Genomic DNA, 25,381 nt, shown 5'->3' with positions numbered 1-25,381 from the left:
TCTACAGACATTGTTTCATGAGTCAAAGGCATGTGCATAGAAAGTTTTTTCCTGATTGTCTTTTCAATAGTTTTTGTCCTGCTGAACCTCAACTTTGGGAACTTTATAAACTTCAAAATCAGGGGTCTATCATTTTTGGCTGCTCTTGGTAGCCATCTAAACTTTGTTGTGGTTGCCCGCCAGTTGTGTTCCTTCATTATCAGGGAGGTCCTGACTGAGTCAAAAGTTCCACTGGGCTTGAGATGGTCTTAGAAACAGCAGGAAGTCTTGCTCCTTAGGAGAACCTTCAGACTTCAGTGTACCTGAACAGGTGTTCTGTACACACTTCTCCTAAACTCAAGATAAGGGAGGAAATGAACTTGCACCTACAGTTGCATTAAGATTAATAAGCTTTTCAAAATAGCAAGTATAACTGCTCTGGAAAACTTCTCAAGTTCAATGTCACTACAGAAAAGTTTCTTCTCATCTCTTAGGCTCAAAAAAAGGGTAGAAGTTCCACCTAGAATTGCACTGGGTTTCAGAGGCACTCAGAAGCATACAGAATCTGAAAAGACCAAACACCTCTGAAGCCCAGTGCAAGCCCCATTTGTCTCTCATTTTGTCCTTGCCACAAATGCATCCGACAATTTAAAAGATATGTTTAAAAAGAGCAAGCACAGCTATGTCCTTTGCGTCTACTCAGCCAACATCTTGAAAGAGTACTTCTTAACATAGTGTTTATTTGAAGATGTAACCAAATGCATTGGATTCAAAGCATAAAAGCCAGGTAGAAAACATATTTAAGTATAACCATTAAAATAATACTCTGAGAGTCAAATAAGAAAGTTTTTCTAATATAAGTGCCTGCCAGCAGAACTCTCAGCATAAGTCTCCTATATGTTCAGTGAACCAGCATGATAAACTTCTCTGTCCTTGGGGACTATCCAGTGTTCTAAACAATGATCTGCAGAGGGGTAGTATAATTTACTGCATAAGCTGATATCCTGCGTGCTCAGACATTTACTTGAACTACCAGGAGCTGAGATAAAATGGCTCTGGGGCCAGATCCTGCATGACTGTATATGAGCATTCCTGCCATAACAAATATAAAGAACATAATCTATAGCATAATGTTACAGGAAGACTGTAAGTCTAATCCTACAAAGTCAGTTGCAACTGAGTGCAAAAGGTGTATCCTAGCAAACAACTTACAGTTCAAATGATTTTACATAGAGTAGACAGTAAAAGCAACAGGCATTTTTGGCACTGTACCAGAAAGACTGAATTATGAGGAATGACAAAATTAAGTGTTATCATGTTTCAGAAAGGATGCTAACCAATTACCAATCAGTACATTTTGTTTGGGTGCCCAAGTCTGGACAAAAGTGGTGTCATAATCAAAGTACGTGGTCCCTGATGTAAATAAAATCTAGCTAAACCCAATGTTTTATTCATTAATGCCTGTAAATGTAGCAGCTAAGTGAGCTAACTGCTCGAAAGGACGCGGTTGAGAGAGAAGGCATCTGAAATGATATCTGACCCAGAAGTGGAATTTTCCCACAGTTCTATGTCAAAGGAACTTGAAGTACTCCAAATAAATAAATTGCTACATTAAAAGCATATTAAGCAGATAAATATTTCAGGTCTTTTTTAAATAAATGGACTATATTTCACATAATGCTATATAAAGGTTTAACCAGGAATACAACTAGACATATCCTAAAGTAATAATTAACTGCTGAAAATTCAATAATAATTAGTTTCTAAAAATGCAAATATGTACAGTGAACATTTTTCAGACATGGCTATTGAAAGACTGAAAATAAGCTGAAGACAACAAGAAAATGCCACAATCCTACAGTTCATTCCAATCAACTGTCTATTTTCCATCATACTTTCCCATACAAGACATTTCATGGTTCTCTTTACCCTTTCTGTCAATGGCTGCTCTCATCCATCAATTTCATTTAGAGTTATACTATAGATCAATGCAGTTCAAGACCAGTGTGGCTCCTGTGAATGGTTGACTGCACATATATTCATTTAATAGAGCTCACGCTATGACATGTATTGGCCAGCTGCATTTCCTCTCCACTTCAGCAGTTAATTTCATCAATAACTTATCTCATAGTCCGTTTCCCTTTTATCCAGAAAAAGGAACTGCTTTGTGCCAACTCAGCTTTCAATACTGATCACTACAGCAGAACCTAAACAATAAAAAGCTCCCCTTGTCCATGCATGTTGAAATAATTCTTCAGCACTATTGGTAGATTTTTCAATGTGCAAAGACAAACTAGTTTTAGTGTATAACTAGAGAAAAAATAGAAAAATTTAAGTGGATAGCATCATGTCAAGCAAGACTGCATTAGAAACAATTCTTGATCAATGACTGTAGTTCATCTCAATATATCATTACATGTAATTAATAATTTGTATATCTTATTCATGAACAAACTAATTGCCAAGCCAGAGCAGCAAATCAGTTTGTTATCCAATACTATATTTTAAAACAGTAACCAAATGTGAAAAGGTCCTTCCATTTAGAATTCAGAGCTGAAATACAATTAAAGCTTTTTAAAAATTGCCTTGCTTCCTAATGTTTAGTATTTTTGGCATATTTTCAAACTCTCCTATGCAACTGCAAGGTTTAAAATGATTGCAGAGAGAGAGAGAGAAAGTCTGAGGCCAACCACAACTGAGATAACAATAATTAAAATTTTTATTTTTTTTTCTGTATTTTACCTGTAGGTAATTGCATACAAATGTTAGCATAAATAATTGCACAGAAAATAGCAGGTTTTAAAACACAGGAATGAATGTTCTACAGCAGTAATAATATTACTGCATATATTGATATATTTTTATTACAATGTAACCCCACATTTCTTTATAAACTCAAGATGGCTTCTGCAGTTACTGAATGGGTCTCTGGTTGTTCCTTATTCCATGCACATGTCCGCTTCAACTTAACTGTAACAATGCTACATCAAGCACTGGACCAACACCACAAATGCCAGTTAGCGCAAATAAAACTCAAAAATATCTGGAGTCTCTCTGTCTCTTTAATTAATGTATTACCCAAAAGAGACATTGTAAAAATATTCACTAGGTTAAAAAACCAGAAAATGTAGACAACTACTCACATCCCATCTTTTTGTTCAAAAAGAACACACCAGTTGGCTAACCAACATAGAACATTCTAACATAATACAAACAACATATAGTAATGAATAAAGCAGCATTAAATTGCAGCTTTTTTTGAGGACTGGGGCAAACAGTAACGGGACTGAGCCGTGAGACAGTTATTCTTTGGCAAACCATTTTGCATTCTGGGCCACTGCCTACCAGCTATGTATGGCTCTGCTCACTGTGCCAGATTCCTCATCTGATGAAGTATGCTTAGAGAGCACATGAAAGCTTAAGTTCTGAATAAAACTAAGTTGGTCTTAAAGGTGCAATCGACTCCTGTTTTGTTTTACTACTTCAGACCAACACGGCTAACTACTTGGATCTAAGCACACCACAGTTCCTCTTAAAGGCTTGAGCCGCTAAAAGGTGGGCTGAGCAGAAGGCAAAATAAATTATACAACTTCACCACTTCATGCTTACAGCATTTTAAAAGAACACAACTGCAATGATAAAAGGGCTACATTAAAATTAGGTGATTAAAAACATTTTTTTAAACAAAAAATCACCATCAGTATACATGAACCCATGAATCTACCTTATACTGAATCAAACCCTTGATCCATCAAATTCAGTGTTGCCTACTCAGACAGGCAGTGGCTCTCCAAAGCCTCAAGCAGAAGTCTTCCACATCACCTATTGCCTAGTCCTGTTAACCAGAGACACCTGGGATTGAACCTGGAGCCTTCTGCCTGCCAAGCAGATGCTCTACCACTGAGCCACAGCTCCTCTTCCTCAGTGCTGCACATGACTCTCATTGCTGGTTCACTCTCACTTTCTAATACATAAACTGTAAAATCCTAACACAGAACAAAAAAATATACTTTACTTAAACTGGAATCTATTTCCAACAGACTATACATAGGTTAAGAGCCCTGTGGCGCAGAGTGGTAAAGTTGCAGTACTGCAGTCGGAGCCCTCTGCTCACGACCTGAGTTCGATCCCAGCGAAAGCTGGTTCAGGTAGCTGGCTCCAAGTTGACTCAGCTTTCCATCCTTCCGAGGTCGGTAAAATGAGTACCCAGCTTGCTGGGGGGGGGGGTGGGAAGTGTAGATGACTGGGGAAGGCAATGGCAAACCACCCCGTAAAAAGTCTGCCGTGAAAACATTGTAAAAGCAACGTCACCCCAGAGTCAAAAACGACTGGTGCTTACACAGGGGACTACCTTTACCTTTTTTATACAAAGGTTTGCTGATGAACATGCATATATTCTCTTGTATACCATCTCCACTCCTCTTATTTTGATCCAGGATCTGCAAAAGCTCAGATCAGAACTTGCTTTCCCATGATGTACATCTAAGAACAAGTAAGTAATATGCGGCAGAGGTACTTTTTTGAACCACAAGGAGCCTTTTTCTAGCCTTCAGTTTATACTATAAATAAAAACAGTTTCCAGACTATTTTTTTCCTCTTAGGGCAGATGTGGTTTCTGCAGCAAGTATAAATACTTGATTAGAGTTCACATCACGTTATTCCCTACATTCACTTTCATTCACAGTGTTAGGAATATAAAAAACAAATAAGACACTGACCAAATTCATAGAGCATAGACTCAAATCATTATCTAAATTTACAAGGTTTTCAGTGACATAACAGGATTCAAAACGAAGTATTCACTATCAAGGCCAATAGCAAATGGCACCAGGAAAAGGGTTCAGATGTTCTGGTAAGGTATGTCCTCTCCAGTGTCTTAACTAAACAGCAGAACATTGGGTCAAAGATTTTCCTCAAAAGTGTAATATGGTTGTAAGTGAGACAACAACCAAGAAAAGGAGGTTGAGTGTAAGGAAAAGCCCCCTACTTTTCATACACATGGACATCGTGATCACCAGTATGGTTGCCAGGGTGCCTGGAGTTTTGACTGACACACATCTGCTCTAAGAAGTGGACTTTGCCCACGGTTGCTAAGGCTTATGTGGATACTATAAGCTTCAGCTTTGCAGCAGCATTCTACATCTCTGGATGGGTGTTAGCAAGAACTACAGACGAGCTTCCAGCTGTTCCTTGTGTGCACAGTCTTGGCCGCTGCAGTGGAAGAAGCCATGTCACCATGAACTGTACAGGCAAACAGTTTCCAGCCTGTTTCCATGAACCAAAGACTAACACCACCAGAATCCATCTTGTTTTCCTGACTCCATATCCAACAGCTGCTTCAACTTCTGCATAAGGCAATAAAGCATATCTTAGGCGTGGATCCTGCCAGACCACTCAAGCCTTTGTCCAACAGAACTCAGGACAAAGACTGGTGCCAGAAAGACTAAAGAAGAGGAAGACCATCTTCAGCCAGAGCCAAGTTCCTTTGTGTAAACCGGGTGTTACCTAGGCAATGATTTGGCTCTCTATTGTCACCCTTTTAGATAAGTTTAATAGTCTTAAGCATCTCCCCACCCAGTAATCTCTCCCATTCTTCTCCCCAACTGTCATTTTGGAGCCTCACCCTGGTCCATTTCAACCTGAAAGTTCACTCAGGTATCCAGGACCCAAGCCTGTTCAATGGTCAGTCATGGGCACCCAATTAGGTGCCACCAATTAACTTGCTATTGGCTACTGCAGAAGTCCAGCCCTTATGGTTACTGCAGAGCCTTCCCTTTTCTGAAGTCATGTACCAACTGACCACCTGTACCTCCCATCCCTTCTTAACTTCTGATCCAGCTCCACTCATGTGTGCATCTAGCAGTACCCCAGTTCCGCTGTCTAGATCCATCCCCAATTCTGGCCACAGTTTTGGATCCATTTCCCCCATCCTCTTATGTCGCCATTGGAGCCTTCTTGAAGACGATAGGTAAATATCGCCCTGTTTGTCTACCCATGTGTTCCCCTATCGCTCTATCTATGTTTCCTAGGACTGTATGTATGTTTCATGAGCACATTGTCTTGTATGTACGCCTATATTTTCTAGAATAAATTTTAATTGTTTTACTTAATTAGAGTTCCCTATATTTTTAAGCATTACTTTCTGGACGGTTAATCTTGTACACACAGGTAAAAGATCCTGAGTGAGGCAGGTGCCCACCTGACAATTCCCCTACCTCGTTTTGAGGGCATTTTGGCTTACATGAGAAAGACAGAGGCACTGTTAATAGCAAGAGACAAGTGGGCATCTGCAAGTGTGTGTGTGTGTATGTGATCTAATCTGTTCTCCCATTTTCAGCCTGTTGCTGCTTTTGTTGTTTTCCTATCTGCCCCTTTGGCCACTTCCACTCTTTTCTCTGAGCCCCCTCTGTTGCTCTGGTCTGTTCCTTTGCCACTGCAAGGATGCTAGACAACCTAAGTATGATTCACATTTTTTTGAGGCAGGGGTTTATAAACCCTGCGCATTCTTCTTACTGTTTTGGGATCTTTCTGCAAACCTCCGAGTTCCCCTAGGTTTGCAGGAAAATCTTCCCTATCTATACACCCCTCTATCATGTGAATTTTTAAAATTCATACTCTGAGGCCATTGTTTAGAATTAGAAATATTGATAAAATGCTATAAATATAAAACAAGGCATGTAGAGTCATTTATTTATACCATTCACTGAATTCTCTATGAAGTGAATGAGGCTTATTATATAGAAGTGTATTTGAAGTCGAAATCTCCTTTATTGTTAGAAAACAAAATGTGGCCAGGGTAAGGAAGTAAGGCTGGGAGCATAATATTCCATAGCTTGATCTTACTATTACAATTGTCAAAACTGTAGATTCAGAGATCCTGCAGAACCTCTGTAGGTTTCAGAGAAAATTTACTGTCAAGCACCTTTTAAATTGAAGTGTTTGTCTAGCATGATGATGAATACTTACTGTAAATAAACAGCCCATCAAACTTTTCTGCAATTTGTAGTTTTGTAATGTTATGCAGCATAATACGCAGACCGCACACAAAGGGACACAGGGGTATTATGTGTGACCTGTTGGTCTCCAGGAGACATTGCTCAGTATAACATACAAAAGTGCAAATCCTGTTCTTAGTTACCTCTTTGTATGAAGGATCCCGATTGTTTTTTAATATGCATTATTTTGACAGGGTCATATCTACAGACATTATGCTTTTCTTTTATACCACCACGCTGCCAAGCCTGTACAAATAAAAATTATTCCATCTGTATTTTATCTCAAGTGTTGTATCCGATAAATTTTTCACAACGAGAACATTAGCTACAACTAATGCCAGTTAAGCCTCACCAAAACTGAATTATTAAATCTGCCTGCCTATATCCTATTACAGCCTTCTTATGAATACTTGATTTTATTTTGTATAATTGACAAGAGTTGTCAGGAAAGGGTGGTTTTAATGGCAATCAAATTAAGATCAACTGGTATAAGTGTCACAATGAGGAGCCTGTGTCAAGTGCAGATGAATTAATTGATGGGTCACTGAGGAACAAGGCATGTGAAATTGTCATAAAGTGTTATACCTTGTAATGTTAGCAACCTGAATGCTACAAGTCAGATCTGAAGAGCACCGACAGGCTACTAGTTCACATCGACACAAGACATGAAGAGTTTATATTTATAATATTAGATTTTTTAACAGCAACTTGTACAATTTAAATGATTAAATGCATGACATTTTTCAAGCGATGCCAAGATGAACAGCAACATAGAAGTGGTGCATTTGGGTACAGAGTTTCATCTAAAACATTTGGAAAGATTTTAATAGCTTGCTGTTAAAACAAAAAAGAACTATGATATATACCAAACATTTATGTCACTACTTGGGACATAAATGGAAAACATATTGGCATTTATAAGAGATTGATGAAAATTAGTTCTAAAGCATTAATTTTTCCTAATACCACTGAAAGAACTGTGTTCACTCAAGAGATATTTGATCTGAATTAAGAAACTGATGAAGCAATTGATTAATTGGAATTTAAGCCATCAGTCACTGGATCCATCAACAGATTCATTTACATTCTAAACAATCAGCTTATGCTCCAATAGGATACCATGTATTAATACACAGTCAATATGATACCCCTGAACTCATCACAATTCCTTATTGACAAGCACACAGATGCTTTTAATCCAAGGCTGATCATGCTGCATATATTTTAGGATTCTTATATTGGCTGTGTACGTTATAGGAATTTTTATTTTATTATATAAACTGTGGAATTACTTTGCATTCACTTAATATCCAGATAAAAAGATACTTAAACCATAACTCCAAATTTAAGAAAGTGGGCAGCTGGTTTAAAAATCTTTTTTCTTTGGATGTTAAGGGAACACAAAATAATTCCTCAATTTATTTAATAAAATAAAGATTGCTATAACATAATGTAAATCAGAATTTAAGAATGTGGGCAGCTATTATGCTTATCATTTAGAGGTATATCCAAAAGCTTTCTGCCCTGGAAACATAGGGTTTCAGAACATGCAAAAACATATATAAACAAATATTTATATTTTTAAATTATATCTAGCTTTGGATAATTTTTAAATAGTAGTTTTGTGATAAAGATAACTGGTACCTTACCAGTGCAATACTATGTGGAGTAACTCTAATTGGGAGCTGCAGTGCTAAAGACACCAATAATTGGGGGTTATTTTTAAGTACACTTGCTTAGGAATGCTTCCTAAACCCAATGAATTCAGTAGTTCTAAACTCTATTTAGGAATGCACAGCAAACACAGCATAGTAACCAGTAGTTACTATCAAATTGTTGAGTACAGTGAGAAATTTTCCTTAACTAATAATTTTACTGAGCAAAAATATTAACCAGTGGCCTGGTAAGGTACCTACGTTCAAATGTATTTTCTCTCTATAAGTATTAACTGGCAAGTTTTTCTAGCCTGAACATTTATTGAAAATGACAGCTATCAGATCTTCATGAAATATTCTGTGACACAGATTATACAGATAAATGACCCTTCAAGCCTCTGTTCTGTTGCTGAATGCCAGGGTTACTTCACAGTAAAAACTCTAATATCAGATGAAGATGCCAACCTGGTATGCATCACAGAGACCTGCATGGATGAAGAAGGAGAAGACAATTCTCTCTCTTCTTAGTCCTTCCACTTTCCATTGGCCTAGCCCTGGAAGATGAGGGGCCATGGTGTCTCTGTGGCACTCACCTGATGCTTTGTAATCCAAAGTCCAAATGTTGAGTGTATGGTACCCCATACTTTGGATAGAATTAGGATTCAGTTGGTGTACTGCCTATACCATTGTCCAATAATCTCCCTGCCCGAGCTGAGAGAGACAATCTGGAATTCTGTGTTCTCTGGGATCTCAACATTAATGCCCGACAGAAGCAGTTCAGGGCTTCAAGGCTACCCTGGCAGCCATAAGACTGTCTCGGAACTTTCTACTTCCAACACATGCGCTACGTCATATGCTTGATTTGGTCTTCTCTGGGTGCACAGTTTGATTACTGAAGGATTTCCCACTGTTTGATTACTGGAGGATTTCCCCTTTGTCACAGACCCATCATTACTCATGGACCTCTACAAGTTATGCTGGTCTGACCCAGGAGGTTGATGAATCCAAAGTATATCCTGACATCTCTTGGGGATTTTCTGGTCAGCAAGTCTGATGGCTCCTGTTACAGCCTTGGTTGACCAGTGGAATGCAGAGATGGAACAGGATGTGCACAAAATTGTCCCTGAGCATTCTCTTTCCACCTGCAGAGCACAGAAGGCTCCTTGATTTGCCAAAGAAATTAGGATGATGAAACAGCTCAGTAGACAGTTGGAGGGCAAGTGCAGGAAAACATGAAGTGAATTTTACTGTACATGGGTGAAAATGACTACAACTGTGGCATTTTCATGCCTACGCTGTGGCAATAATGGTGGGGAAGTGAACTAGTACACAATGTCATCTGAAAGAGCTTTTTAGGGTTGTGAGGGAGCTTCTAATACAGGTCAATGCTAGTTTATGGCAAAAATATTAGGAATGTTAGAACATATAAGGTTTTTATTGGATTGTCATATGCAAACCACTGTGGCACTTTTGCAATAGCAAAGTCTTGAACGCTTTCCCACTTCCTATTGCTTTGCAGAAATACAATAAACTTACTTGCTGGTTAAATGCTTGTCTTCTTTCCATCTTTTCTTCACCAGAGTTTAGCTTATTGCGCCAGAAAGTCAGCTCAGATATATATCAGATTTTAAAAGTCTTGTCCTTTTACCAGACTCATGTTTTAGGATTTTCATGTGTTGAGGACACCCTCCATGTGACAGCCCTGACAAATCTGGGCACCTGTATTTACTAGGCATGGGCACGAACTGGCTCACAAGTCAAAATTCAGACCAAACTTAGGCCAGCTCAGGAATCAATGTTAGCGGAAGGCACATCTACTGGACTTTAGGCCAGTTCAACTGTTTGGGGACAGCAATTTAAATCTAACAGCTGAGCAGAGCAGAGCAGAGTCTACTGCTCACTGTTAGGTTTAAATGGGCAGAAATTTTACCCTTTGGTTTTGCTCCCTTCCCCTCAAAGTAGCAAGGAGCAAAACTGAAAGGTTAAATAAAGCTCCTTCCCAGGTGTTCCCCACCCCCTTCCTCCTGTCTTCAGGAAAAAGGGTCTGGAAAGGAAGTCCTTTCTTGGGCGAACCCCTCTTTCTACCGGCCATGGCTTGAAATTAAGAGAGAGAAAGGTTGTTTTATTTTGCTGCAACACCCTAACTCCTGCTTTGCAAGATTTGGCTCAGCTAAGTGCAAGGAAAGGGAGAGAGAAAGGCAAGACTATTGGAGAAAATGACCTGCAAACTAGCAATTACTGTTGCAACTATCAGCGTTCTGGCTCAGTTCTTGATAAGGAAATTTGTAGAAAGGGAAGTCTAGCTGATCCTAGTGCGCTTTTTGATAGGCTCTGACCTCCCTGCACCTAGTGGCTGCAGTCAGAACTGTATTTTAAAAATAAAGGGAAAGATGTTCAGCTGGATGCAGCATCGTGTTTACTTCTAGGACTTTCCTCAAGCTGCACCTTTAAGACCAAAGACTGTTCTGCTGCTTTAGACCAACATAGCTACCCACCTGAATCTACTTTCTGGCCATTATTCCTGACCATGAAAATTCTATTGTATAGAGGAGAGCCTCTGACCTGGATAGCCCCAGCCTAGCCTGATCTTGTCAGATCTCAGGAGCTAAGCATGACCAACGTGGAGGTGGGCAATGGCAACCACCTCCAAATGTGTCTTCCCTTGAAAACCCTACAGAGTCTCCATAAGTCAGCTGTGACTTGACAGTAAAAAAAAAAAATCTTCCCTTGGCACCAAAAATACCACTGTAAAGAGGGCACACAGTTTCTACAGCAAGCATCTGCTACTGCATGAGAACAGGGCACTTGAAAAGTGTACTTTATGTGTGTGTGCGCACACACACACATCAATGGAGAGGTTTTCCTCTCACCAAGAAGCAGAGTGTGGTTCACAGGCTGTTTGCCAGCAAAAGATTCCAAAGTGCACCTTCTCTGCCCTACCATTGCTAATGGCCAATTATAAAAACTGAAGAGTGCAATCCAAAATCCTGTTGCTGAATGGATTAGGATGACACCTAACCTCTACACTGGTGCATCCCAAAGACATATAGGTTCCAAATGACCCCAGTGCCTGTATATGAATGGGCAGCATCAGGGAAGGAGTAGGGCTTACGTGGCACCCTAAGTCTCTCCAGTCGCAATCAGGCCCCTAATATCAGCATAACGTTCTGCTTGCAAGAACCTTGATGTAATTTAAAACACTGAACATATGAATAATAAAAAAACACCAAACATATACAGAATGAAAATCCAAGTTCCACCCTCTTCAGTCTCCCACCTTACCCCCATGCATTGGTCAAATGATAAGCACACTGTGTGGAACTCTTTCTCTGTATCCCTACTACCCTGCTTAGAACACAGACAGAGGCACTTTGGTTATAGGAACTCCACTGAAAGGGTTTGAGTGCTGTCATGCTGTGAGACATGAATAGTGATAGGCTAAACTCTTCAGAGTGATGGATGCTGTGCCAGCATTCTTTGGTTTATGGCTATCTATGTGGCAGATATGATTCAAGTACTTCTAACCACCTCTTGCAAACTTTGAGAAACATGTGGCTCTTTCTCATACACATTTAAAATCTGGCTCTATCTTCCCAAAGTCCTGATATAGTTAATCATCCATTTGCCCAATGATCTTATACTACTGTGAACTGGGTCAGTACCATCATCTGCAAATGGGTGGCCGGTGCAAGGAAACGTTCTCTGCCTAAAGCCACCTAGTAAGCTTATTTCTAACCTAGCATATTATTCAGTGGCTTGAGATAGATGTCAAAACATTGCTAGCCTGAGTGAAATCAAATGTTAAAACTGGAATAGGAACTGAGATATGAGAACAGATTAAAGTAGTTTGGACAGATTGTTGGCAGTCACTCATGCCCTGAAGATAGACGTTTATTTGGTCGTATGTGCAAAACTTCACTCTAGTCATTTGTCATTCTCTGTAGCAATACATCTCCAAAACTTTTTGTTTGCTTGTTTGTTTCAAGACAGGTAGGTTGTATAATGTATGGTTTCTAAACATATTAGAAATTTTAAGAACGCATGCCACAAGTAACTATCAGAGCTTTATTATTCTGGAGCAGTCTGCTTAGAAAGAGAGAGAATGTGACAATTCAGCTGAACAACTGAATTTCGAAATGATGCCACATTCTGTCTTTTCAAAAGTTCAAAATGCCAAATGTCTTTTGTGTCAGTCAGTCAAAAATTTATTGTGTATAGCCATTGGCTGCTACAAAACAAAACATAAACATCAAATGTCTTTTGTGAAGCACTAAGCAGTAATCTTCAAGTGTAATTTATAAATGCAACAAACAATGGTATTTGTTATTACTAAACAGCATATTATTAAATATAATATTCATTATATTGTCAGGTTTTGGTTACAACACAATACATATTTTAAAAGCATGTTTTCAACTACAAATTTAATGTGTGCTTTTTAAAAAAAATGATATGAAAACCTAAGGTCTTAAGAGGACGGGGATACAATGAGCAACATGAAAGAGGAATATCTGAATAACCATGTATTATTTTTTACAAGTTTCTCTTACCACCAAAAAGCTATACAGAGTAAACTCAAATTACATATATATATTGAAAAAAAGAATTAATGACATAATTGACATATTACAGTGGACTTACAGTGCCCACTGAGACTTGTCCCACTCAAAGAGGTCAACAGAACATAATCAGAAAACAGGTTGCTATTAACTACTGCCATAAATAGTTGTCATCTTATTCTGATTTGACTGAAATTTGGCTTTTATGTTTCATTTTAATGTTACCTTTGCTTAAATGGTTTGCTCTGTTTAATATTAATACACTGATGTTACTATATTGTTTAATGAAACATTGCAACCCACCCTGAGCCCGCTTGCAGGGGAGGGCGGGATATAAACCAAATAAATAAATAAATATCAGCCATGCATTAAAAATAAATCAGTCAACATAACTTCATGCTGGAGAAACAATGAAAAATTTGCATGCCTTCCTTATTTTAAAAACAATTACTGTCATGTGTTTCAGAAATGGGTGCTTCAGAAAACAAATATATCACCAGCACAATTAACTGAGGTGGTAGCTACTTAAACCAAATCATTCTGCAAGTTTAAAATTATTTTTACTGATAAATAAGTCTGTGTATATCTGTGCTAAAGGCTTTTTTTCTTTTTTTTGGAAGGAACACAGAGGAATGCAGATACTGGTTTGGTATCAGGGGGTGCAGATACTGGTTTGGGGGTGTGTGTGTGGCCTAATATGCACATGGGTTCATGCTGGGCTTTTCCTACCAAAAAAAAAAGCCCCGTGTGAAACAATGGTGATGTCAGGGGGGTGGGGATTAATATGCAAAAGAGTTCCTGCTGGGCTCTTTCTACAAAAAAAGCCCTGCCTGTGCTTATTTTATAGTGCTAAAAACTGCATTTGTGTTCTTTATTAAAAAAAAAATGAAATCAGCACAAAAACATGGGCTAGATCCAAGTCCCTTTTCTATGATGAAAAAGGGAGGAAGGATCACCCAAAAAGGCCATGCTATGGATCATGTGACCTGGGTGTTCAAAAGCCATGTGCAAGGAAAATTCAATGATATGCAAGCTTGCTGGATCCAACCTATAATGAAGAAGAATTTAAATATATCACACTAAGGCAAGGTAAGCTAAAAAGTCTGGAATCCAAAGGTACATGTGTAAAAGCGGCATTTAAACATTCTGAGTGCAAAATTAAACTGTGCTACAGTTTATGAGAGGGTTTACAGATTACCATCTAGAAGAGTCTCCTTAGATGCAGCTTGGCCTTCTGCATGGCAAACTGAATGAAGTGACATGTACAGGGAGAATGATTGTACTGTGAAACTGTTGCATGCATTACTTCAAAGGTTGGGCCAGGCCAGATGAAAATATTGTTAAACAATTTAAATGAGGATACTTTTTTAAAGGGACAATACAAAGCAGAGGGTAGACAATCAACCCGATGAGATGCTAAAGTAGCAATACAATAATATTTCACACATTTTCTCTGAATTTAATAATACAGAAAGTTCTGGTTATATGAAATTATTAGAGCCGATTTATCAGTTACCAGTACACATAGTTAATCACTGCATGCATTCAGAAACTATGTACATAATAAGACAAAAATGTAAATATACCTGTTTTTTCTGAAGTTCGTAGGAACACCATGTCAGATGGGATTCGCTGATTCTGTTAGGAAGAAATATAGCTGGCATTTTTTTCCATCCAGTAAAGTATATAAAAGTATGTAAAGATATTAGACTACTACTGTATAAAGTTAAAATAGAATACATCTGACAAAATTACATTGCACACTTAAAATTCTGAAATTAATTTTTTTGGGGAAAATTACACAAATCTGTAATTTCCATATCACTGAAGAATTTCAATAAGCCCTTATTTTTTAAAATAAAGTACCTACACATACATAAATAACATTATGTAACACAAGAAGGGGAAATGGGTTCAGAAGGAACCAACCGACATGCCAAGTATAGTGGGTAAAATCCGAGAGACACAACTTCAAACCCCACCATGGAAGTCTGTCATGGCAGCCTGCTGGGTGACACTCAGTCTAAACTACCTGACAAGGTTGCTGTGAAGATGTAGTGGAAGTGAAGAGAACAACATATGCTGCGCTGGGTCCCCACTGAGGAGGAAGACAGGTCATAAATGAAGTAAACCAGTAAATTAATATACAAATTCTACCACAACCACCCTCTTATTCTTTTGGCAACAAACAGGTAGTTCCTTTCATGTCCAAAAGAATCCTTTATAGGGGGAGAAATGAACTACACGTCCTACAGCCATGATGGCGAACCTATGACACGCGTGTCACTGGTGACACGCGAGGCAATTTGGCTGACACACCGGAAACCAAGGAGCGTGGCGAGCCGCGAGTCCTTTGGAGGCTGCTGAGCCCGTCTCGGAGGAGCAGCAGCTGCTAAGGTGAAGGCGAGAAGAGGCGGCAGCAGCGCAGCGGGCCGCTGCCACCGCCTCTTTCCCCGGCTCCAGGCCGGGGGTGGGGGTGGGAGGGAAGGTTGGGGGTGGGAGGGAAGGTTGGCCGACGCTGCCAGCGCCTCGCCTTGACCTGGGGTTGGGAGGAGACAGCCTCCTGGCACAACCCGTCCCCCACCCAAAGCAGAGGCAGCCAAATGCGCCTCCTCCTCCTCGCAACAGGGCCGAGCTTTGCAACCCCCTTTTCCCGCCCTCCCCGGGGCCTGTGGAAATAGGTGGGTACAGCAAGAAAGAAAAAAAGAGCATTGCAAAAAAAGAGGCAGGGGGGGAAAGAAGTGCCCTCCTCGGCGGGTCACGCCTTTGCAATGGCGGGGCTTTGCAAATGCAAGAGCAAGGCAGGCGTGTTTTTTCCCGTTTGTTTGCACGGAGCGGCTGGGGGGGGGAGGCAGAGATGGCATTGCAGCAGTGTGTGTGGGGTGCAATGCCCGAGGGGGCGTCGCTCTTGGGCCTGTTGTGGGGCTGCCCCCCCTCCTCCTCCACCCGGTCCTGGGGTTTTTTTTTGCAACCAACATGATCTTTCTCACTTTGCTCTCTCGCTCTTTCTCATGGCCGCCTGCCGGAGGCGGGGTTTCAGATTTACAGGACAAGCTGCCCTTTTCAGCTTGGAAGAGGAGGAAGGGGGTGGGCGATGGGGGCTGTGTGTGGGTTGCAAAAGAGCAAGGGGAGGGGAGCATTGGGTCGCCCCCCTTGGCAAGCGCTGGAGGAGAAAAGGCGGGAAGAAAAAAAGATACACCCTTTCCCGCAGGGTTACCAATCCCCAGGTGGGGGCAGGGGGATCCCCCTCTCCCCAAAATACCCCCCCAAGTTTCAAAACGATTGGACCAGGGGGTCCAATTCTATGAGCTCCAAAAGATGGTGCCCCTATCCTTATTTCCTATGGAAGAAAGGCATTTTAAAAGGTGTGCTGTCCCTTTAAATGTGATGGCCAGAACTCCCTTGGAGTTCAATTATGCTTGTCACACCCTTGTTCCTGGCTCCAACCCAATGTCTCCTGGCTCCGCCCCCAAAGCCCCCAGATATTTCTTGAATTGGACTTGGCAACCCTAGTCTGACCTAGGCCGCAGACCGCGCACTGGATCCTTTGTGCCTGGTTCTCCTGCGGCCCCCTCATTTGGTGAGTGTGGTTGAAGTGACACGGTGAAGTGACACGCGACCCGAGGAAGACTACACTTTTTCCCGATTTTCGACACACCAAGCTGAAAAGGTTAGCCATCACTGTCCTACAGTATATGTCTGTTGAGCTTCTTCATGGATTCTTTAGACAGTAAAAATACCCCTTTTCTGTTTAAAAAAAAAGAGTTGGGTGTAATGTGGAAGGAATGACAAAGCAAAAACTATATTCTCTCCTTAGAGTCAAACCTTAATGACTTTGGAAACATAGGAGGGTGAACTTGTAATAGGATGTTTGCTCCATATTCTCAAACAAGTTAGTGCTTGATGCTAATGGCATGTACAACTTTCATCCTTGCCAATGTTGGGGATGAGAAGGAAGGAACCTATTCTGGATTCATCGCCTATTTGTCTGCAAAGATAGGGGACATGTAACACTGAAGTTTACTATATAGTATGCAAGCTGGAAAGAATGCTACAATATTTTGTGGACTCTGTGTTCATCAACACCCATATTTATTGCACGATGTGGAAACAGAAGTCTAACTCGTCACACCTTTCATCTATGACGTACAGGCATTAAGAATGAAATAGACTTCTCCTGTTCCAAGGACTCCATTAACTGTTAAATACAGTGTCCAATAAATATTTTACCCAATCACAACACATTCACAGTTTTGTTTTCAATAACAACCCTTATTTCAGTTGAAAACATTATTTCAAAATATATATTGCACAGCCCAATATAATTTTTACTAACCAGGAGGCTGTACTTTTAAATAAAATAGTTCAACCATACACAAAATGATTGTTTGGATCTGTTTCAGGTCTGGTTATGGGGCAGAAGCAGCCTTGGCTGCCCTCGTGAATGACATGCGCTCTAAGACAGGCAGAAGGAGTGTGATCTTGTTAACTCTCCTAAACCTCTCGGCAGGTTTTGATACCAATGATCACAGTACCATTCTGGACTGCCTTTTGGGTTGGGTCTGGGAGGCAGTCTCTGCAGTGCAGTCCTACCTTGAAGGAAAGTTTAATGATGTGGTGTTAGGGACTCCTGCTCCTCTCCTTGGCCTCAGCCCTATGTGATCCTGCAAAGCTGTATCTTGTTTCCCCTGTTTTTCCACATTTACATCCAGAGATTTCAGTTTCAGTTTTATTATTACAGCCAGCCACCAGATCCAACCAACAAAAACGTAATTATCAGGTATACAGCTATTCAATTAAACTCCAGTTAAAATAAAAAAATATAAAATTTAACAAAAAAATCAATATAAAACTACATAGTGGAAAGAGAATAAAATATAAAATAACATCTTAGATAACCATATTTAAAATCTGAACCTGGAATCTAAAAATCAAGAACTATATAATAGACCTTGTCTAAGTAAAGGCTCAAAAGGGCAGAACTGATATTTATTGTACACTTTGATCACTTGTGCACAGAATCTAGCAGTTAGCTTGGTAATAACTGAGATTTCTTCAGTTAATAATACATCTAAGAATATCTGGTCTGCCCCTAACACAGGACTGTCAACAAGGGAAAGAATTATCTTATCTTACATTTGTTTATAGAGGGGGCAGAAGAAAAAGGCATGTCACATTGTTTCCACCTCCGCTAGAGGGCTAATATGCAGACCGAACTCAGATCTATCTCACACTTCCAACAACTCCTAGGGAAACTGTGAAAACCACAGATGCCTTGAGGCAGTTTTGGAATGCATGAGGATTAACAAACTAAAACCCAACAAAATGGTGAAGGTAGAGGGTTTGAACCTAGAAATGGGATATCTCCTTTTCTCGGTAGGGTTGTGTGAAGATCAGGGTCTTGAATATGATGTTTAAATAGAGAGACTGTGGTGTAATGGTCAACCAGTGTGGTCTCTACTGATTTAACCCTAAGAAACTTCTTCTTCTACTCAAACTCTCCACCTGACAGTGGATTCTGAATAAAATAAGTTCAGCACCTATAATGAGAACAGAAGAACAGTGATTTTTCTTTACTTCCAAAGATAAGGGAATAAGGTGGTTCAGAAAGGAATATAGAAACTATTTACAGATATAACACATTTGCAAATTTGAAGAATAAAGAGTAGTTAAACCAAGTTTGTATTCTTGAGGTGCATATTGGCCTTCCTTCAACCTCAGGATTCTGAGGTGAGCTCCTCTTGGAAACCACAAACCCTAAGAAACTGGGGTTTCAAGACAGATACGGTCTCTTCTTCAAGTTATACCCTGCTTTTTCACCAAAGACAGGTTTTTGAGACTTCCAAAGTTCTCCTAACACAGGTTCTCTCCTAACTAAAACTTTGGTAATGCAAATCCTATCTCTTTCTTGTTCAGTCAAACAGTCGAGTCCGACTCTTTGTGACCCCATGGACAAAGTCACGCCAGGCCCTCCTGTCTTCCACCATCCTCCGAAGTCTGCTCAAATTCGTGTTTGTTACATCAGTAACACTGTCCAGCCATCTCATCTTTTGCTGTCCCCTTCTTCTTTTGCCTTCTGCCTTTCCTAGCATCAGGATCTTCTCCAGGGAGTACTCTCTTCTCATTTGGTGGCCAAAGTATTTCAGCTTCAGCTTCAGCATCTGACCTTCCAGGGGAAAGTCTGGGTTGATTTCCCTTAGGACTGACTGATTTGATCTTCTTGCAGCCCAAGGGACTCTTGAGTCTTCTCCAGCACCACATCTCAAAAGTATCTATTCTTCTGTGCTTGGCCTTCCTTATGGTCCAGCTCTCATAGCCATACATTACTACTGGGAATACCATTGCTTTGACTATACGGACTTTTGTTGGCAGGGTGATGTCTCTACTTTTTATTATACTGCCCAGGTTCACCATAGCTGTCCTCCCAAGGAGCAAACATATTTTAATTTCATGGCTACAGTCACCATCTGAAGTGATCCTGGATCCCAGAAATGTGAAGTCTGTCACTACTTCCATGTCTTCCCCTTCTATTTGCCAAAGTGTGATGGGGGCAGATGCCATGATCTTAGTTTTTTTTATGTTGAGTTTCAAGCCTACTTTTGTGCTCTCCTCTTTCACCCTCAACAAGAGGTTCTTCTGCAGGAAATGAAAGATATAGTGCAAGAGTTTTACAAAAAATTATATAGCAAAGAGGAAAGAAATGAGGAAGAGCAAAGAGAGTATATTTTGAGTAAAAATAGGATAAAACTAACATGTGAGCAGAGAGATTTACTATCGGGTCCGATATCAATGGCTGAAATTGTAGAAGCTTGGAATAAAATCAAAGGTAATAAGGCAGCTGGACCCGATGGTATACCTCCGGAATATTACATAACTTTTAAGGAAATTTTAGTAGATTCATTTAAAGGATTACTAGAGGAGGTTTGGAGTAAGGCTACAATTCCAGAGTCATGGCGGCATAGTAATGTGGTTCTTATTCCAAAACCTGGTAAAGAAGATGACGATATTGCGAACTATCGTCCTATATCATTATTAAACATAGACTACAAAATATTCACAACAATTCTCTCAAATAGATTGAAGCTGATTTTGAGGGAGATTATACACCCCGATCAAACAGGGTTTTTACCCGGAAGATATTTGCGGACAAATACTAGAATGTTATTTAACTTCTTGGAATACGCTGAGCTAAATAGTGATAAACAACTGGCTTTTTTGTTCCTCGACGCGGAGAAAGCATTCGATAATGTAGACTGGAGCTTTATGCTGGAATTGTTAGAGAAATCCAATTTTGGTGATAAATTTGTAAATACTGTTCGGATGATTTATGACAAACAATACGCGAGGATAATAATTAATGGAGACTTGACACAGGAAATATGTCTAAGTAAAGGAACAAGACAAGGTTGTCCCCTGTCTCCTTTACTATTTATTTTTACTCTGGAATTATTAATCCAAACTTTAAGGCAGGATAAGAGAGTTGAAGGTATAAAAATTAGAAGGGAAAATTATAAAACGTTAAGCTATGCAGATGATATGGTTTTTGTTTTACAAAATCCTCTGGAATCAATGGAGCAGGTGTTAAACCATTTAGCAGAATACGGGCGAGTAGCCGGCTTAAAGATTAACATAAATAAGACAAAATTCTTATCTAAAAATATGTCGGTTCAACAAATTTTAGAGCTTGAAAGGAGATCAGGATTTCAAAGGGTTAGAAAAATAAGATATCTGGGATTAATAATATCGGAAAAATGTAGCACAATCTACGAAGATAATTATGAACCTCTTTTGAAAGAGATAGCTACTTTGTTTAAAAAATGGGAAAATCTTAAACTATCATTTATGGGACGCGTGGCGTTATTGAAAATGATAATCCTTCCAAAAGTTCTATTTTTGTTTCAAATGGCAAATTTTGCTGTAAAGGATGTTTTCTTTACAAGGCTGAATCACTTGTCTAAAAATTTCGTATGGCAGGGAAAAAAACCAAGAATTAGTTGGAAAAATTTAACAGATAGAAAAGAAAATGGAGGTCTTGGTCTCCCTGACTTTGAGATATACCATACGGCCTGTGCAATATTATGGTTGAAGGACTGGGTTATGTTAGAAGATACTCGTCTGTTAATAATTGAAGGTGTTGATTTACAAGCCGGCTGGCACGCCAATATGTGGTACACTCAAAAGCCCCAAAGTTATTTCCAAAGACATTTAGTACGTAAAACTTTACTGAAAATATGGATGAAAATAAAAAGAAAAATCTATGACAAAACACCGAGGTGGATATCCCCTGTGGAGGCCACAATGCGCCCGCAATTGTGGTCTTCGGAGAAAATATTAAGATACACAGATATTTTAGATGAAAATGATAGAATCAGAAAGAAGGAAGATCTAGAAGCGAGAGGGTTTTCTCTTGATTGGTGGATGATGATCCAAATAATAGCCAAGTTTAATGAGGATAAAAACAAGGGATTTACAAAATCAAATTTTGACTTCGATATGATGACAGCTAGAACTGGAAGAACGATTAAGAAAGTTTATAATTACTTACTTTATATGAAACTTGAGGAGGAGATTGTTAAACACGTGATGATAAAATGGGCTAAGAATTTAGAGCATAGTATTACGTTAGAACAATGGGAGATTTTATGGAGGAACAATTTTAAGATAATAAAGCCGGTGAATCTGCGAGAAAATTTCATAAAGCTCTTTTATAGATGGCATATCACTCCGGTTTTACTTAATAAAATTGATAAAGCGATTCCACCTACCTGTTGGAAATGTGAGATAACAGCGGGAACTTATTATCATCTATGGTGGTCTTGTAATGCATCCAAAAAATATTGGAAGGAAATCCATAAAATTTTAGTTGATATACTCAAAGTTAACTTTCCTCTTAAGCCAGAATTCAAGTTGTTGTCATTAGTTAGAGATACGGTACCACGGGAGGATGAATTTATTACAGTTTATATTATAACGGTGGCCAGAATTTTATTCGCCCAGTACTGGAAATCTAAATTCCTACCTGAGAGAGAAGAAATATCTCAAAAATTTTTAAAGGTGGTGGAAATGGATATATTAGCTAGAATGATTAAGGGTAACACGAAGGAAAAAGCAAAAGATGGAAAAAGGTTTATTTATGGTTGGAAAATAATTAAAACGAAATGAGAAGTTGATAATTTTATTACTACTTTAGTAATTTATTAGTATTAGTATTTAAATGTTTGAATAGAGGATAATAGTTGATGTTTGGTTTATTTACTACAGTCTCACCTCAGCTGGAAATTAAAGTGGAGGTGACAGGATGTCAGAAATTTTGTAAGAATGTTTAGTTCAAAATTGTTATGGATGATGTGTTTGTATTGAACTATCTGTTCTTTATAGAACTGTATGAAATGTTGGGCTAAATAAAATGAAAAAACTTAAAAAAAAAAAAACAAGAGGTTCTTTAGGTCCTCCTCACTTTCTGCCATTAGAGTAGTGTCATCTGCATATCTGAGGTTGTTGATGTTTTCCCCGGCAATCTTAATTCCAGCTTGCGCTTCATCCAGGTCAGCATTCCGCATGATGTACTCTGCATATAAATTAAATAAGCAGGGTGACGATATACATCCTTGTCGAACTCCTTTTCCAATTCTAAACCAATCAGTTGTTTCATATCCTGTTCTAACAATTGCTTCTTGACCATTATATAGGTTTCTCAGGAGACATGTGAGGTGGTCTGGTACTCCCATCTCTTTAAGGACTTGCCACAGTTTGTTGTGATCCACACAATCAAAGGCTTTAGCATAGTCAACGAAGCAGAAATAGACATTTTTCTGATACTCCTGTGCTTTCTCCATAATCCATCGAATGTTGGCAATTTGATCTCTAGTTCCTCTACCTCTCTGAAACCCAGCTTGAACTTCTGGTAGTTCCCGATCGACATACTTCTGAAGCCTAGCTTGTAGGATCTTTAACGTGACCTTGCTGGCATGTGAAATGAGTGCAATGGTGTGATAGTATGAACATTCCTGGGCATTACCCTTCTTTGGGATTGGAATATAAACCGATCTTTTCCAATCCTGTGGCCACTGTTGTGTTTTCCAAATTTGTTGACATAATGTGTGCATCACTTTAACAGCATCATGTTTTAGGACTTTTGAATAGCTGAACTGGGATACCATCATCTCCTCTCGCTTTGTTGTTAGTAATGCTTTCTAAAGCCCATTTGACTTATTTCTATCTCTACACATTAATTTAGCCAGTTTACACACAAGACAAACTCTGAGCCAGGATTCCCCCAGCCTCTGAAGGTTCAGACTCATTTATCTGTCTGAGCCAACAGTAAACAGCTTTCTCTCTCATACTCTGCCCTCCCATCTATGTCCTCTAGCCTTCCCACGGATCCTGATCGGCAGCTAGCTGCTATGCTCTCAGAGGAGTAAAGCAGTTTGCAGTATTTCAGAAAGAGACAGAACCTTTGCCCATCTATCACAGGTTGCACTCCACTTAAAAGAAGAGGTTCATAGCCTGGGCCTGCTGCTAGATCCGGGTCTCATGTTACATAACTGCAGCGGCTAGGGGTGCATTTCACCTGCTTTGGCTGGTGAACCAGCTGCAACTGTTCCTGGGCAGGTAAGATCATGCCATTGTGGTTCATGCCCAAGTAACATCTAGATTAGATTATTAAAATGTACTCTGCAAAGGGCTGCCCTTGAAGACTGCAAGGAAGCTAAAGTTGGTACAGAACACTGCAGCCAGAATGCTGACTGGAATGGGTTGTAGGGATCATATCACTCCAGGCTTGTTTCATTTACACTGGGCTTCCAATTTGCTTCTAGGGTGAATGCAAATGGCTGGTATTGCCCTTTAAAGCCCTGTATTTCCTAGGTCCCACATACTTTAAGTACTGCCTTCTCCCTAATGACCCTACCCATCTATTCTAGTCATCTTTGTAGGCCCTGCTTCCGGTGGCTCCACCTTCTGAAGCTAGACGTGTGGGAATTCGAGAAAGGACTTTCTAATGCACAGCACCAAAACTTCAGAACTTCCTCCTCAGGGAGGTTTGTCTGTCTCCTATTGTTGTCTTCCATCAGAATCTGAAGCCTTTTGTTTGTTTGGCATACTTCCAACAACTGTTTTTGGCCCTTCCCCCTAATTTTGTTATTATGCATGCTTGTGCATTCATATGTTTATTTTATACCTACTTCCTTTTAAATGTTTTGATGGTTGCTTCTTTAGGGATCTTATTTGGGAGAAAAGGAGTCATTGGAAATAATTAAATTAAATCATAACTTCAAAAATTACTCTATACATTTGGACTCTCTTTTCTCTCTCCAGGAGACAGATTAAATGTGTACGTAAGTCTCCTTTCCATCTATTAGGGTACTTATAAGACGACAAGAATCAGGTTGGGATACCCCCCCCTCATATAGATAATTAGAATAAGGAATTCCAGGGCTTTTTTTGTAGAAGGAACATCTTTGCATATTAGGCCACACTTCCCTGACGAAGCCAATCCTTTTAGAGCTTACAGTAGGCCGTGTAAGAAGAGCCCAGTGAGCTCTTGGAGGATTGGTTACATAAGAGGGGTGTGGCCTAATATGCAAAAGAGTTCTTGCTACAAAAAAAAGCTCTGAGGAATTCAATGTACCCCCCCAACCTTAGTAGAGATGTGTTTCCAAGGGCCATTGTCTGCAAACCAGCTATGTATTAACACCCATGGTGATTACTACTACTTCATACTGACTAACAGAATTAGGACAGACAACACAGCAACAGGAGTGCCAAACCATCTAACATAGCACTAAACTCCCATATCCACAAGTAGTTTCTAGTCTGTTCTGCTACCTGGCATTACAGTCACTGGAGATGTTGTTTTTAGAAGAATCCATGGTATAAACAGGATCTCAGAGCATTGCTAGACACTATTACTCAACCTACAACTTATACTTTACTATTACACATAATCTGAGGATTATAGCAGCAACTAATACAGGCAAGTATGATGTCCATTCAGTTTATTTAATTTCGCATCATGAACAACTGCTGAAATACTACAAATCCAGTGTCTGCTGTGTGTTCCATAAAAATGACAAGGAAGATCTATTCTGGCATCTGAGATAAACAAAATGGCATGACAAGGAATCTTGTTTTGCTCTGTCAGAATTTTAAATGACGAAATTTAATGCCTGTTTTAAAATTGTTATATTGTCCC

General features: G+C 39.5%; 1 protein-coding gene across 2 annotated transcripts in view; it reads right to left on the bottom strand.

The window, feature by feature from the left end:
- The window catches only part of ATP9B (ATPase phospholipid transporting 9B (putative)), a 233,597-nt gene that overhangs the window by 139,860 nt on the left and 68,356 nt on the right, over window positions 1-25,381 (bottom strand). For both annotated transcript variants that reach the window (XM_060244097.1, XM_060244098.1), the window contains exon 7: window positions 14,775-14,826. In XM_060244097.1, the coding sequence (XP_060100080.1) occupies window positions 14,775-14,826 (52 nt within the window). The remainder of the gene's footprint in view (window positions 1-14,774; window positions 14,827-25,381) is intronic.

The sequence above is a fragment of the Heteronotia binoei genome, chromosome 7, assembly GCF_032191835.1.
Source record: "Heteronotia binoei isolate CCM8104 ecotype False Entrance Well chromosome 7, APGP_CSIRO_Hbin_v1, whole genome shotgun sequence".
Classification (NCBI taxonomy): Eukaryota; Metazoa; Chordata; class Lepidosauria; order Squamata; family Gekkonidae; genus Heteronotia; species Heteronotia binoei.
The sequence above is the reverse complement of the archived record's forward strand: the minus strand, read 5'-3'. Positions and strand labels throughout refer to the sequence as shown.